Here is a 16,275-nt window from a genome sequence, read left to right on the forward strand (position 1 = left end):
CCTGGTACTCATTTCTGTTAGAGGCTGAGTAATCCCCAGGGCCTACTGCGGCTGTACGAAATAACCTGTCATACAAACATTTAAGAACATTTGGCAGTTGTCTTCGTGAGGGTATGTAACCCAAGACAGCACAAAGTAATGAACATTCTTGTGCATACTTTTCTTCCGTATATTAAATTCGATTTATCAAATGTGCAGTCTTGAATGAATAGGTGGTTTTACGTGTATGTGTTTAAAAAAACGCAGTCTTTTGATGTGGGTATTTTGGTGTTTGATAAAATGGCGATATGTTTCCAACATGAATTTTCACAGCATACTAACGGAAAATACAGTGAATCATCGTTATAACGGACCCAAACGTAATGGTTTTTGGATATAACGAACAAAATATGGTTGTGTAAAATCGTGATTTTTTAGAGACGTTGAGGAACTAAGAAATAAAAAGAAAATAATATGAAAATCTTTATGTAATCATACTGTTTGTATGTTTATTGCTTGTATTGGCTCTGTATCGTACATTGTACTACCGTGAATGGCCCTCCACTAGGTTATGGCGGACACTGGCGATAACGGACGCCGTGTCTCCCTTATTAGTCCGTTACAGCAAGGGTTACTGTACTGCACTGTTAACGAAATCTTCAGGAGGGATGCTGTTTCATGTCAGCCACAGAACAAGAAGGGAAAGTAATGCGGCATTATTACCGTAAAGCGATTTAATGAGGGAGGCAAAATGGTCTTGAAATAACAGATTCGAAAACACAGCAAACTCTCCCAGATTCTTGTCTGTGTCTGTAGTAACATTTTAGGAACTATCGTAAATTTAAAGGTTACACAGAACTGAAGTTATCGGTGGTTCTGAACATTCATTTGTCAGTATAACCAACCTCATAAAAAATAATGTAGTTGGTCTATGCTGTGGACACGCATTTCCGTATTATAGAATTCAGAACATTAAGAAGAAAGCAGTCTTCTGGGGTGTAGCGCCGTTTAGATATTGTGTTAACCGACGTTTCGGAGGAACGTATCGCCTCCATCTTCAGGGTAGAACAAAAAAGAAGAAAATCCGCGAGCGAGGAACCAGTGTGAGTAGGTGCTAATAGACTAACTAATGTCTGTTAGCACCTGCTCATGCTATTGCTCACTCGCGGATTTTTTCTTTTTCTTCTACCCTGAAGATGGAGGCGATACGTTCCTTCGAAACGTCGGTTAACACAATATCTACACTGCGCCACATCTCAGAAGACTGCTTTCTTCATACTCACCGCCGTGAAAACCTCAAATCTTACAGTGCATACACTCATTTATTTCCTTCTCTCCCTCGCACTACATGTTTCGGCATAATAATGCCATCTTCAGGTGCTTACTTATCCACGTCAAACCAGTTCATTGCATGCCATGTTCACACATTAAAATAACTAAAATATGTATCTATCATATACATTGTCAAACGTTAAAAATATTAAAATTGTTCAGGATACCACATCGCTACGTCGCCCCTCACTACGTCAGTCACGCCCATTCTCCTTTGTTGGAGCACTCCTTCACTATCTTGTGTGTTGTGCTTTTGTTGTGTCGTGCTCCTGCGACTGNGTGGATAAGTAAGCACATGAAGATGGCATTATTATGCCGAAACATGTAGTGCGAGGGAGAGAAGGAAATAAATGAGTGTATGCACTGCAAGACGGATTAAATAAATCATGGACTTAAATCAGTGCAACAGGACGCTAAAATATAACATTACTCAAATCTTACTTCAGAAAATTAATTTGACATTAGATGCAAACGAGTTGTTAACGTCCTCGGAGCTGATGATTAAGTAGATAATAACTTTAATTTCGTGAAATTAATTTTCCTGTTATAACCGGTTATTTTTTAAAGCTAAAACTATGAAATCTTGACAGTTACTTTCGGAATCTTAAATTAATAATATCATTTGCTTGTAGAGACACATAAGAGTCTACACAGAATATGTAGAAACATACAGACTTGTACAGTTTCTATATCCTCTTTTGAGAGGTGTATCCTACACTGAAGGTACCACAATGAGCATTAACTCTCTTAAGAAGTTTCAGACTTCAGGCGTGGTACATTTAAATTACGATAGTTTTCATCATGATAACAATGACTTGATGACGATGACTTCTTCTGGTAGCTTGTCGGCGCTGAATGGCCGGCGTCACTACGGACTGAACTTCACTTTCGTCAGTGAAATTTGATGAGGAGAAATGCATGCCGTACAAGTGCCGCGCCTCAGTAGGGAATGTTGTCTCTGAGATGGGCTTGTTTTCTGTACTTCTGCTTCAAGCACTTTCCCCACCATGATCTCTTCACACATGATCTCTGTGGTTTTAGCACAAAACATTTTGTCTGAACAATGTTGAAGAAAAGCTTCCCTATCAGATTGGCTGGACCCGTGCCTGCCATTTTCAAACACGTCCGAAATCTGCAAACAGAAATAAGTCGCAGAATTAGACACTTCGGAATAATAAATACAATGTGATTCTAAATTATTGTCGCGGTTTCCATGATCTTTCCATGATTTTCAAACCGGAAATAACAAAATAAAACTGTGTGTGTGTTGAAGTTGTTTAGCATTCTGCAGTATTGATTTTCGAAGCAATAAAACTGTTTGAGTTACACTTTCACATTCCGTAAGCAGTTTTATTTTGTTGCTTCCGGTTTAAAAACTATAGGCCAAGGAAAACACAACAATAATTTAGAATCGCTCTGTACATCTCGATAGACCAAGTACATGTCATAAAAAATAATATTTCCTTCATCCTAAATATATACTTAATATTCTCTGACAAGCTCTTCTTATCTCAGCGACTTTTAGCTACACAAAATTAATAAAATCAGATAAAAATTTTGAAACTTACTGATCTTAGATATAAATGGAACTGATGCATTCAGAGTTACGCAAGATAGAATAACTTATGTTTACTTGATAATTATAAGGGCAGAGGTTAAATAAAAACACTTAAAAGAGAGGGATTACGTCAGGAAAATTCAGTTTTATAAAATTAATATAGTATCTGACGTATTGCATTTAACAAATTAAATTAACTTGCTTACCTCAAGCAGCAGATAATGCACACACGAACACTTACAAGATTTCACTTACCATTTCATGAAGAGTAGTACATTTTCGGTTGTAATTCCAGGTAGTTCGGAAACATTCCGACGTTTCGGAGGAACATCGCCTCCATCTTCAAGATAGAAGAATAAGCCATGCGATTAACGAGCAGAAGCAGGCGAGAAGCTAACTGAGCTTAGTTTAGTTTGTCTTGTAAGAGAACTGTCCATAGTCTTGGTTTCACGAGTATAATGTAACATAATTTATTCTTGTTTGAGTATCTTGAATTATGAGTTGGTGTTTTGATACGTGCATTTCCCTTGTTCTTTCATTTTAGCTAACTTTCCTTAATTTGAAAAAAAAAATAGAAGTATGCTTATGCGATCTCCATACTGTCTCTGTGTCTGTGTATCCCCCCCGATCAATTTTTGAATGGCTAAACCAGTTTTTATGAAACTAGGTATGTATGTAATGATACATCAGCCCATCTCAAAAGCGCATTTCACAAACCCCTCCCATCAGTCTGTGTCTGTATATACGACATATATATGTCGTATAGCCCTCTACAGTTGCTAGGCAACGGCTCGATAAAAACGTTACCACTACAACAAATACATATGCAACAATAGAATTGTTGGGCGCGTCGTTTTCTATGCGGTCCGTGTCGTATCAAAGGAAAGTAAGAGATTAGTTCTTCCCAAAACTTCTTGTTATTTAAGTATATTTAATTGTGAGTTGGTGTTCTGGTATTTTTCTTGTCCTTTTTTATGTTTGTCTTACTCTTTGCAGCCACCGACGTTAGAACGTCAGAGATAACTTACATTTCCTCTTTCTCTGACTTTTTGGAAACAGAATTCTATTGCCCAATAAAATACCGACAGATTGGCTTATCAATGAAAATAAATCCTGCGGCTGTATGTGAAGGGACTGTTATCCTTACGTTTCATTACTGAATGAAGTAGCACGCCATGAAAACATAAGGGGTTAAAGCCATCCCAGTAACAGGCCATAGTGGCCCATAGGCCTGTGAGACATCGAGGCTCCCATATTTTCTAGACAATCGGCTCACAGATGGCGGTGAAGTTGTCAGCCTTACGCGCCAGCCGCCCTTTACCCCCCCCCCCCCAGGAAGATTCCTGGTACTCATTTATGCTAGAGGCTGAGTCGACCCCAGGGCCATATTGCGGCTGGAAGGATTAGGTCATTTGAAAAATCCAATGGCCTCATAACGAAATCGAACCCGCGACCTTCCAGCTTGTAGCGTAATGCCTCAACCAACTATGCTACCGCTTGCAGACATATGAGAGAGTGGAGGTATAGCTCCACAAATTAAAAATTCGGCACTTGATTGAGATGAGTGGTCAGTTTCACGCCCTCCACGCTTTTACCACGGGGGAACAGCTCACGATAACTCTTGTACTGGAGGAAGCGTGGGCCCAGAGGCGGTCTGGACCCTGTGGAGAATAGCTGTATCTCTTAGCCATGCTGAGAATCGAACCACGATTTCTCGACCGTCAGCCCGCTGTCCAGTCGCTGTACGGACGGAGCTAATCCTGCAGATACAGAAAGACCGAAGAGGGAGTTTCGTGGACAACATTGCACCTGACAGTGGGAAGAAGAGTAACATTGGTTTATGCAAACGATTCTCTCTGACAGTCATGACGATACATTGGAAAATTGCTAACCCAACTCCAGTCAAGTAGATTACGTGCAACATTATAACATAGATTCCATGAAGCTCACTGGTGGGCCCGGCACACATGGTTTTATCTGCTGAAAACGTAGTCGGCCGTTAAGGAGCTACAAGCTTAACAGCGGGGTCAATATGGTACGGTCGTAACCTTAGATCAGTGGCTGTAAACAGTGACGATATGTGCAGGCTTGATCTGAACCAAACTCTTTTGCCCGGACAAAGAACTTGACCTACAGTTTTCTTGTCAATAGAGAAATGATATGTTCGCGTAAGAGAGGACGTGCTGTTTGTTGCGCCATGATCAACATCACTGCCAAAACAGCCCCTTTTGAGCCACAGACTCCCTTAGAAGATTCTGCCAGCTTGATCCAGCTTTCGCTTCTTTGGATTTCGTGAGAGTATTTTTTTTTTAGAGAGCAAGGTCGTCAGCGTTGCGTCCAACCCCCAACCTGGAGGACCAGGTCCCTGTATTCATGTCCTCCAGAGACAGGGAGGCCCAGTTATTTTAACTCGCCTCCCCACCGGACGGTGTACATTAATATTATGACATTATTCAATACACTGCCATCTGACGTGGGTTTGTAAGAAGAAAAAGAGAATCATGGGAGCTTTTATAAAAAGAATACATAACCTCACTTCTTGAAGACACCACAGTTCCAACTCCTTCTAGGAGAGTTATAGGCTGTGGTCTCTGGAACAAATGTGTAGGGATCCTGTCTGGTGCGGCGTCTCACCTTCCACATGCAGACATCTCCGCACACCAGAATCAGAGCGGAACAAAACTGTTAGCAGAATCTTCGTGTGTGGCCACACCTATTATGCAGCAGCAACAGGTGGGCTACACGTTTCAGACACATTAGTGTTTGTTGTGAACAATACGAACATGCTTCTCAGAGCTTTAAGGGAAAACGAGGATGACTGAGGTGCAGTTCGGCTACTGTTTCTGAGACGTAACGCCGGACTGTCGGTATAGTGACGGGCTGAAGGGCTGGGGTTTGATTCCCGTTAGGGGCAAGAGATTTGTATATGCCTCATAGCGTCCAGAGCAGGTGTAGTGCCCACACATCCTCCTATCCAATACGTACTAGCGGCTTTATTCCAGGTTATAAAGCAGCCAGGGCATGAAGCTGACCACTTATCTCCATATAGCGGCGAAGCCAAAACTGGTGGAGCTATACCTCCACTCTCCCTACAGGTCATCACGGCACAGGTACAACTTTACATTTTATAATACACAAGAATTTATTATCGTGTTCACAATAACCTGCCATCTGGGCCGTAGTAGGAGCAGTAGCAGCAGTAAGTAGTAGGTTGCATTTTTTCGATCCGTATTTAATTAGTTTCCTTTTGGAGTGGTAGCCATATTTAAAAATTACATCAAGATGGCGCTCACAGTCTTCAGGAATATATCTAACCAACTCCAATGACCAGAAACGTTTCTGAAAAGCTAATAATTGCTCAATTGTTCAGAACGTTCTGAGCCTTTTATGGACCCTGAAATTTCGTTGTCCTGTTCACGAGAGAGTGCTTTGTGAAATCGACATGTCCTCTCAATTTTGCACGGCGATCAGCTGTATATAAAACCAACACATTTTTGGTTACACAAATTTGGTAACTTATAAATGTGAACTTGGCATCAGTAAAGTACAGAACCTGTAAATTCAAGTTATATGGCTATAAATTTGGAAACTAGAAGGTATGGCGCCTGGCCATTATTTTAAAAATTCAAAATTGTTTCTCTTTTTTCGGTGGAAAGTTTCCTCTCCTACATCTAAGGTAATTTTAATGTTCTTTCAGCAGATAACGGTTACAGCTTTTTATAAACATTTTTATTACGTCAACAAGCTGAGATCTTTTGACGTGTTGAGTATCTTAGTTCTCGTACAAACAGGTTCCAGCAACAGGCAGATATTTGTGGATGGAAGGCCGCGCCATAGCTCAAGCGGTTAGTCGCTGGCTTCCCACCTCGGCGGCCCGGGTTCGATCCCGGGTCTGGTCAAGTGGGATTGGTGATGGACAAAGTGGCGCTGGGGCGGGTTCTGTCCGAGTACTTCGGTTTCTCCTGCCAATCTTCATTCCACCAAATTCTCCATCATCATAATCACCCGGGGCAGGCTACAATAGGCCAATCAGTGGCCGCCGTGCCGAGTAGACCCAGTTGGACTCCACCCCTAACTAAGCGAATTTAAGAAAAAATAATTTTTATCTGTGGACGGGACTGCTTGGAGTTTGTACGTCACAGTTGCATGTAAGGCTGACGACCTCACCGCCATCTGAGCCATCTGTGGGTGGGGGTGAGGAGTGGGGAGTGGGAGAGCGATTATTGAAAAAAAGATCCATAACAGAATCAAATGTATGAGTTCCAAAAAATAACAGAAAATGTAGTTTATTTTTTTATATTGTACTTTTATTAATTCAAATTGACTATATACCAAAAAAAAAAAAGCGGTGGAACACTGAGACTCGTGCGCGGGAGAGCGACGGCAGCTGCGAGGCTGCGTGTGCCTGCAGCTTACAGGAAACAGCTTGGAATGTCTCTGCTTTACGGTTTCAATCACAAACGGAAATCAGTCTAGAAAGTTGTTTAGAGCCTAAAATATTTTCACAGCATTTAAGATTGTTTGCACGTAAGTTATATAAGAACAACATTTATCTAGGAAGCAAGTTTTTTTTTTAATTCGCTTAGTGGGGGGGCTGGAGTCCAACTGGGTCCACTCGGCACGGCGGCCACTGATTGGCATATTGTAGCCTGTCCCGGGTGATTATGATAATGGAGGATTTGGTGGAATGAAGATTGGAAGGGGAAACCGAAGTACTCGGAGAAAACTCGCCCCAGCGCCACTTTGTCCACCACAAATCCCACTTGACCAGACCCCGGGATCGAACCCGGGCCGCTGCGGTGGGAAGCCAGCGACTAACCGCTTGAGCTATGGCGCGGCCTTAGGTAGAAAGTTATTTCGGCTTGAACTCAGTATAATGCTGAGTACTGCTAAGACAAGCCAAGTCTTAGTGATAATGACCCTGGGGAACGGGATTGATTTACATGGCCGTCGGCCAGCTTGGAGACGTGGAACAGACCGAAGCTTGCCAAGGTCATTGCTTTTCTGCAGGCTCTGCAACATAAGAAGCTCTTGTCTGCATTCTTAGTCTCCGGGAAATCTGAGAGTGAGGCATGCGAAACATGCATACCCTGTTTCTTACAAGGAAATTAATCAGGTCATAAATTAGACTGCCGTGTTTAGCTCATTGTCAATAAGTCCTAATTAAACTCCGGAGTGAGTTGCTGAACACCCAAAGTCTGAGGTGATGCGTCAAATTTCGGGACATTCCATATCATTTCCACAAAGGCCAAAGTTGTTCCTGTGCTTAATTAAGCACCAGACCATGAAGACGTATAGGGGAGTGGAGATATGACTCCACGAATTCTTAACCTTGGCACTAGACGGATATGAGTCTGATTCACGCGGCGGCTGCTTTGCTACCTCGGTACCCATTCTTTTTTTCAGGAGACTGGGTGAACCCCAGAACCGGTTTGTTCGCTGCCGGGAATCGAACCCAGTTTCCTCAGTCGTTCAGCCTACAGCCTACATCCTATATCGACTGAGCTATCCCGGGAAATTCCTCTTTCATATATAGATATAGGGTAAAGCTATCCCGGTAAGAGGTCGTGGGGACGCATAGTGTTGTGAGCCGTCGAGGTTCCCACATTTACTGGACAATCGGCTTACAGATGGCGGTGAGGTTGCCAATCTTGCGCGCCGGCCACCCTTTGCCCCCAGGAAGATTCCTGATACTCATTTCTGTTAGAGGATGAGTCGACCACAGGGATATAGTGCGGCTGGAAGGATTGGGTCAATTAAAAAATTCAATGATCTTTTTGGGAATCGAACCCGCGACCTTCCAGCGTGTAGCACAGTGTCTCAACCAATTTATTCAAAATTTATGACTTTTAGTCAATTCCTGAAGCGTAAAGTTTTGTTTGAAATTTTCGAATTGCGGATACTTTTGTGAGGGGGCCAAGAGGGTTAGAACACCGGTAACACTTCACACCTCTGCAGAAGGTACCCGGTTCGACTCTCGGTCGGGCTATCAATTATTCAGACTGAAATTAATTAATTAAATGCACAACTTTATGACAAGCTTGGCCTGCCAAGAAACTCCGCGCCACTTCTGGAAACCGAAGGTTCATTACCGCATTCACGGTTACTCGTATTTATTGTTGCTACGTGTACAATTTAGTAGCCGAGCGGTCTAAGGCCTGCACTGTCTTCGCTCGCTCGGAAGCCGGGATCGTGGGTTCGAATCCCACTCAGGGCATGGGTGTTTGTGTGCGTTTTTCTGTGTTTGTCTACAGGTAGAGGTCTTGCGACGAGCTGATCACTCGTCCAAGGAGTCCTACCGTATGTGTAAGACCTAGAAAAACCGAAGTGAACGGAGTTCATGGAGGTAGGCCTAGGCCCACTGGGGCTGTAGTGCAAAGAGAAAAAAAAAGTGTATAATTAATTCACGGACGAGCTTCAGTCTGTTGCGCCCTCGTTAGTCGTTGCGTAGTAGCGCTTCGGACTATAATAGATTCTCCGCTTCTGTCTTATCTTCTCGTTGTACATTTCTCGCTGTATCTGGCTTCTGGTTGGATTACGCTATATAGCTTAGGGCTGACCGTAGAGAGGCCACTGGTTTCTACAATGCCGTTACCGTGTTGTACTGATCCGTATCCGCGGATACCTGATAATTGCCGTTGCGTAACAGTGAATGTTTCCTTGCTATTATTGCGACTATCGTGCCGGAGGTACGTTGTAGTTACAGTGCGCGAACCAAAGGGTGCCGGAGTTGCCGTGGTCCGCACTGATCTGCTAGCACTTTATTCAATGCGGATGGCTCCCACAGCTCTTTCTCTGGACTCTATCGTGAGCCACATCAATCCAGTCCACATTCTCACATTATAAATCTGTAGGGCCCATTTTAATATTATCATACCAATCTGAAATTAATCGTGGGTTTCTCATTCTGTTCAAGCGGCTGCCGGACTAGCATGCTAGTAGAGACTCTAATCATGATACTTGCGGAGTGAGGGATGAAGGGACCGTAAGGGAGCGAAGGGATGGAAACAGACATTTCTACTGTGAATAGCAACCGTTCGGAACGTATTGGCCACTAGCGTACTTGTTGAACACAATTAAAGCAACTGTTTTGGCTCAGGTAGTAGTTGCTAATCGATGCTGCTGCCAGACATTTAATCTTTCTGCCTTCCTGCATTCCTCATAATTCCCAATATTAGAGTCTTGTGCTGTAATAAAATAGGAAACGATGGTCTTCACATTAATATTCGAAGCTTTATGACCTGAGTAGTAGAAACAGTGTCGTAATGTGACACACAAACTATCCTATCAAGGACTTCCGGGTAGATCCACCAGTTGACGAGGTCCCTACGATAAATCGTATAGGATTAATTTATAATCTCAGAATATTTCTCAGTACACGTGTGCACACTCGTAAATAGGAATGACTGAGCTGACAGCAAAATGTTTATGCAGAAATTTTGTTGTGCTTGACCCAGAGATTACATAAGGGTATGCTGATAAAATTTGCAAAAAGTGATAATGTACGGGCAGAGTTGAAGCAGGATTATGTTGTTAAGAGCAGATCCTACTAATTGCCTACAGGCTCTAACATCACAGATAAGAAACAGTCTGCATTTATAGACTACTTGTGTTTATGCAACATTACCGACTTCTGGGGTATGGGGTATGTCAGCACTCACCGCCGTCGAGACTGGAAATCTTACATGTTAATTTTTCGACCAAGCTTTCGAGTTATGGTTAGAGGAGATGGCTTTCCTACAGGAATAAAAGGTAAAGTTGTTCATGTGCTTCTTTAATTAAGCACCACGCCAAGGAAACGGATATGGGGGAGGAGGTGTAGCTCCTCTTTTCTTGACCTCTGCATTAGATGGAGGTGAGTGGACAGCTTCACGCTTCTTTACCCCCGCCACCCAACGGACAGGAGGCTGGGTTCGCCCCCAGAGCCGGTATGAACTGTGTGAAGAAAAACTGATTGCCCCTGCCAGGATTCGAACCCTGTCCGTCCAGCCAGTAGCCCGTCATACAGACTGAGCTATCCAGGTATCTATAGATATGGAATATTTAGTTATCGTTTCCCAGCTGCGGACCTGACAGAAAACACCTAAGGATATTATGAAATTTCACGTCATTCTTGCCAGCATGAGGGTAGCCACTGCTGATGGAACATTGGGCAAGAATTGTTGTAAAGTTTTTGAATGGGATATGGAATGTAACTGCGAATATACGTGTATTGATTATTTGTGGACAGCCAACAAGGGATAGTCCTCAAGCTTGATTGGTGGGTGGAAGATAAAAATCGGTTACCGTAGGAATCTGAAATCGGGATACGAAATACTTGTATCAGACAGACGTGGAAAAATCACTTTGATGTAATATTCCAAACAAAAGTGTACGGTTAATGTTATTCAACTTTACTACAAGTAGACCAGTTCTCCTTCTGTACATCCTGTGCTTTAGGGCCCGTTTGCATCTTGATTAGGGAGCATTCTTATGTACGGTGCCCATAAAATCGTTTTATATAGTCATCTTTCCCTTCCTTAGAAGAAATCTTTGTGATCGCCTTTGCTGATTGGCTCAGTGACATGGGCATTCTTTGGTAGCCTCCCTGCTCACATATTGACCTTTATCAAAGCCCGAAGTCAATCACCAATCTAGTGCTCCAATCAGTACAATCCCTCCAAAATACAGCAGCAGTAGGAACTTAAACATTTCCCTTCAGTGCTGGACTACAGCCAACTCAAAAATGTTACAAAGGTCTCTTTGATTTCTCATAACCGTTCATAAGAGAACTGGTCCATCTCAGACTTCATTCATACGATTTGATATGAGATCGTCCATATCATTTTGCCAGTCCGCGTTCCACTCATCTGAAAACTGAGGCATAATGTGTTTTACCGAAACGTCGGTAAACATCTACTAGATTTCTGAACGTCACTTCCCAGAATACATTTTTCTTCAAGTCGAGAATGGGGAGGGAGGAGGTTTCCTTCGTCGACTTATATGACTTTTCTTCTCAGAAGCTTGTGTGAAAGGATGGTGATAGTCTTCGATTTTCCGCACCTACCCCACCCTACCCCCAAAATAAGATAGCAAGCGTTTTCTTTGATTTGGTACAGTATTCCGAACAAGTAACATGATGTTAACGATTCTTCTGTTCTCCCCCCACACCCATATTTCTTATTTACTGCCCTTTTTTTCCTGTCCATTACACACTTACTGGACAAGACCTGTTCATCATGTCTGCTAGTGCCTCAACTGCGCCTGCAAACGGCTGTGGGGCTATTCACAGTGCACCAACAGTTCGTATATCTCACATTTCTAAGGACATTGTCAACAGTTCAAAAGACATCCTTAACAGTAATCCAGTTCTTCTGTTGCTGTACTATTGTCTGTTGTCCTGTGCGTCTTTCGGAAAGGATTTATTTTTGAATAAATCTATTTCTACAAATTCTTTGCTCCGTACACTGTGTAATGTCTGTTACTCCTGGCTACGGGCAGCAGGCTTTACCTATTCTTATAGCACAAATTTAAAAGAAACATTCAACTTAACTACCTGAGGTCCTCACAGCGGTAAACAGGAAGACCACAGTTTTCCGTAATTTAATCTCGTCTTGTAGACGAATACTAACGTTTCGGAGCAACATATTTTAACCCTGAAGATGGACGCAGTATCTTCCTTCGTAACGTTGGTGACTATCTACCAAAACACACGGAGTTAAGCCCCAGAAGATCAGAGTTATAATATCCAAAATTGGTCTGGTAGGGTGAACAATAACCATTCATTAGATAGTACCTCAGTTTGTCTTTTATGGAACTTGAAAGAGTTTTTTTCCGTGGGTAAAGAGGCCGGAGCATGGAGCTGACCACTCACCTCCACCTAGTGCCTAGGTCAAGCATGGTCGAGATATATCTCCGCTCCCCTCACGTCTTCATGGCGTGGTACTTAATTAATTAAGCACAGAGACAATTTTACTTTAACTTAGAAGAAATTATGAGCCGGGGTACCTCAGCCAGTATAGTGACTGGCTATGGTCTGGACGACCAAGGGGTCGGGGTTCGACTCTCGATGGGGGAAAGAATATTCACTTCCCGTGTCAACAAAACCGGCCCTGGGGCCGGTACAAGGGTACAAGGGGCTCTTTCCAAAAGAAGTAAAGCAGCCAGGGCGTGAAGCTGACCAGTGACCTCCAACTAGTGTCGAGGTCAAGGAAACGTAGGTTTATACATCCACACCCCCTCCCCCCCTTTCCCATACGTTTTCATGTCATGGTGCTTAATTGGTTAAGTAGAGGGACAACTTTACCTTTACTTAGAAGAAATTCGTGCTTCGATGGGTTAATGTAAAGCTAAATGGATAAAAGGTAATGGAGATCCTGATTGGTGGGAAAGAAAGAAGCTGCCAATATTCATTTATGTCTCACTTGGCAATGCTAAAATCGTCCTACTTGGTTTTCCGCAGGTATCCCAACAGGCAGTTTGTGCTGGATCTCATATTCGTTAAAGGATACCAAAAGGACATTTTACAGCCAGTAAAGAGGAAGATAGAAAGATTGTCGGTCCGTTGCTTGTCAACTGAATTTCCACGACTTTTCAATATATGACTGACAAATCTCTCTTGAATTCGGTTCTTTTATAAGATTCAACTGAAGTAGCAATAAAAAAGCAATTTTAATGCCTACATCCTATTGTCGGATGTCCTGTAAGAAGACTGGATGTGTCCAATGCAGTAGCAGGTGTCGTTCATAGCAAAGGCGGTAGGCAGCATCACCACGACTTTATGCATCCTAGCATTTCACACGCTTCGCTGACTCGTATCCGACAATACTGTGGAATATTTGCTCGAAGCAAGAATTGTGGAGCCAGAGAAACAGCCGTTGCTAGAGAACGGCTTTGAAACAACATTCGTTTCTAGGCAAACGCGGCGAAACGAACAACGGAACAACGCCCGTTACTAGGCAACAGATTATTAATAATGCAATAGTTGGACTACAACAATGGAAGAGCTGTGTTTTCTACGCGGTCGGTACCGATAAGTTATAAGCGAGACGAGGTTAGGGCTTAGTCAGTTGATAGGCCGTGAAGGGAAGACTTTATGTGTGATACCTGGAGTGTGTAATACAGTGAGGCTGTTATAGTTCCTGTGTTAAAATCCGTTGACAGGAAATGGCAAGTGGAAACTGTAATAGACTGAGGACACTAGTCTGTGTGTTTCAGTGATCTGTAAATTGTAAACAAAACAAACTCCGTGGTTTGAGTCCGCAAGCGAACTATACCCACCGAGCGACCTCCGCTTGTCAGCGAAGTTAGTGCCAACCTTAGCGGATAGAGTTGTCATGTGGTCAGCGCAACGGATCCCCACGGCCGTTAATTTCGGTTTTCTAGACCGGAGCCGCTATTTCCTTGAAATTGCTCCTCAATTATCCTCACGAGGCTGAGTGAACCCCGTTCCAGACCCACTACTTCTTAGAAACTCTGGTAGCGTCGGGAATCGAACCCGGGACCTATGGATCTGTAGTCAGGAACTCTGACCACTAGACCACAGAGGCGATCCATACATACTGACACCATCGTAAAATAACGTACACTTGAAAGGATGAAACTATTTGAAAGACCTAGGAGTAGATCTGAGTATAATATTAAAATTTATATTGAACAAACAGAGGTAAATGAAGGAGACGGAGGTGGAATATCTTAGTCGGTATAGAGACGTGCTGACATCCGGGGTTCGAGTCTCCTCAGGGACAACATTTTTCTCTTTAGAGTCCGGACTGGGATCCAACCAGTCTCATCTCGAACGTATACTGCAGGCGATTTACCCGAGGGGGTAAAGCGGCCGAGACGTGAAGCTGACCACTCACCTCAATCTTGCGCTTAGGTCAATAATAGTCGAGCTACATCCCCACTCCTCCATAAGGGACAAATTTACCTCGTGGTCCCGTGGCGGGAAATTATGAGTGCTGTACTGAACTTTCGGGTTCCATAAAAGGTGAGGACTGTCTTGTCTAGCTGATCGAAAATTATTTTCTGAAGAAGGACTCTGTTTCTTAGAGTATATTACATGTAGTGATCGTGGTATTACTTTCGCTGAGGATTAATTCACATAAAGCAGTAGATAAAAGTTGACTTGCTGCGTCCGTCACCTGATTCTTGTCCTTTATATCGCACTAGCGGTAGATTCGTTTACCTTTAAACGCTTTTTATCACGTCCCTCATCTCTTTGTCCTTCTCTGCCTTCCTTCACAATGTGAAGACTTCCTTTGGCTTTATCAATTCCTCTTCCAGTTGACAACACACGATGCCGAAGAAGTAAGAAGTGTAAAGGGGCAAAGAAAGGGACGGTTAGAGACGCTGGCCGAGCCGCCGACAGGCTGCAAGAAGTGTGCAGCAGCAATAGTCAGCACCTCCACAAACTCTTCCTCTCTCTTCCTCTGAAAGGCGGTTCGCAGACAGAAGAGGATCGAAATGTGGGCACTGCAGAGAAATAACAACCTACATCCCCATTTGGGGGACACGTGGTAGCGTAGAGAGTAGTCTGTTTGCACCTCATCACACCGGTTCTTCGCTTGCGTATTGTCTTCTACCCTGAAGATGGAGGCGATATGTTCCTCCGAAACGTCGGTTAACACAATATCTACACGACGTCACATCCAAGAAGACTGCTCTCTTCACTCGGCAGGAAAGCTGCTTGAGGCACTATGCTACAAGACGGAAGTTCGAGGGTTCGATTCTCGGGGAGGTCATTGGATATTTCAATTTACATAATCCTTTCAGCCGCACTATGGCTCTAGGGTCGACTCAGCCTCTAACAAAAATGAGTACCAGGAATGTCCTTGGAATATTCTTGGGTAGTAGGCTGACCTCACAGCCATCTGTGAGCCGATTGTCTAGATAATGTGGGAGCCTCGACGTCTCACAACCCTATGGTCCTCCACGGCCTGTAACAGGGATAGCTTTACCTTTCTTTATATCGGTCTCTTTTATGGCACAACGCTGTATCCAGATAAGAGTACACCTGTACTTCAGCATCCTGTTGCACTGATGCAGCACTCGTCCGTTTGTTTCCGTGTCTATTACAACAAGTTGATGACTGCTGTACAGATCAAACGGCACTATGTTTGAAAAATAAATTGTAATAGATTGGGAAGGAAGCGTCTGTGGCCCAATAGATATACTATTTCGGCATATGTTCGTAGGGAATGAGGAATATCACAGAAATCTCAGTCACGACAGCCGGTGATGACAGAATACTTCATAGGTAACAAATTAGAAGGAATGTGGAAACAGTAGTGGGTCACTTTGAAGCAGTGTTCCGGAATTTGCTTGGAGGCACTGAGAAACACCAAGAAATCTCTCTCTCTCTCTCTATATATATATATATATATATATATATATATGTATACACTAAGTTTCATAACAATTATTTC

At 43.2% G+C, this 16,275-nt stretch overlaps 1 protein-coding gene across 3 annotated transcripts in view; it reads right to left on the reverse strand.

Annotated features, from left to right (window-relative positions):
• Positions 1-1,708: 1,708 nt before the first annotated feature.
• Positions 1,709-16,275, reverse strand: part of LOC111869639 — a 95,956-nt gene continuing 81,389 nt past the window's right edge. For all 3 annotated transcript variants that reach the window (XM_033753506.1, XM_023861306.2, XM_023861305.2), the window contains one exon: positions 1,709-2,443. In XM_033753506.1, coding sequence (XP_033609397.1) covers positions 2,251-2,443 — 193 coding nt within the window. In that variant the 3' untranslated portion in view covers positions 1,709-2,250. The remainder of the gene's footprint in view (positions 2,444-16,275) is intronic.

This window comes from Cryptotermes secundus, unplaced genomic scaffold (assembly GCF_002891405.2).
Source record: "Cryptotermes secundus unplaced genomic scaffold, Csec_1.0 scaffold611, whole genome shotgun sequence".
In the NCBI taxonomy this organism is placed as follows: Eukaryota; Metazoa; Arthropoda; class Insecta; order Blattodea; family Kalotermitidae; genus Cryptotermes; species Cryptotermes secundus.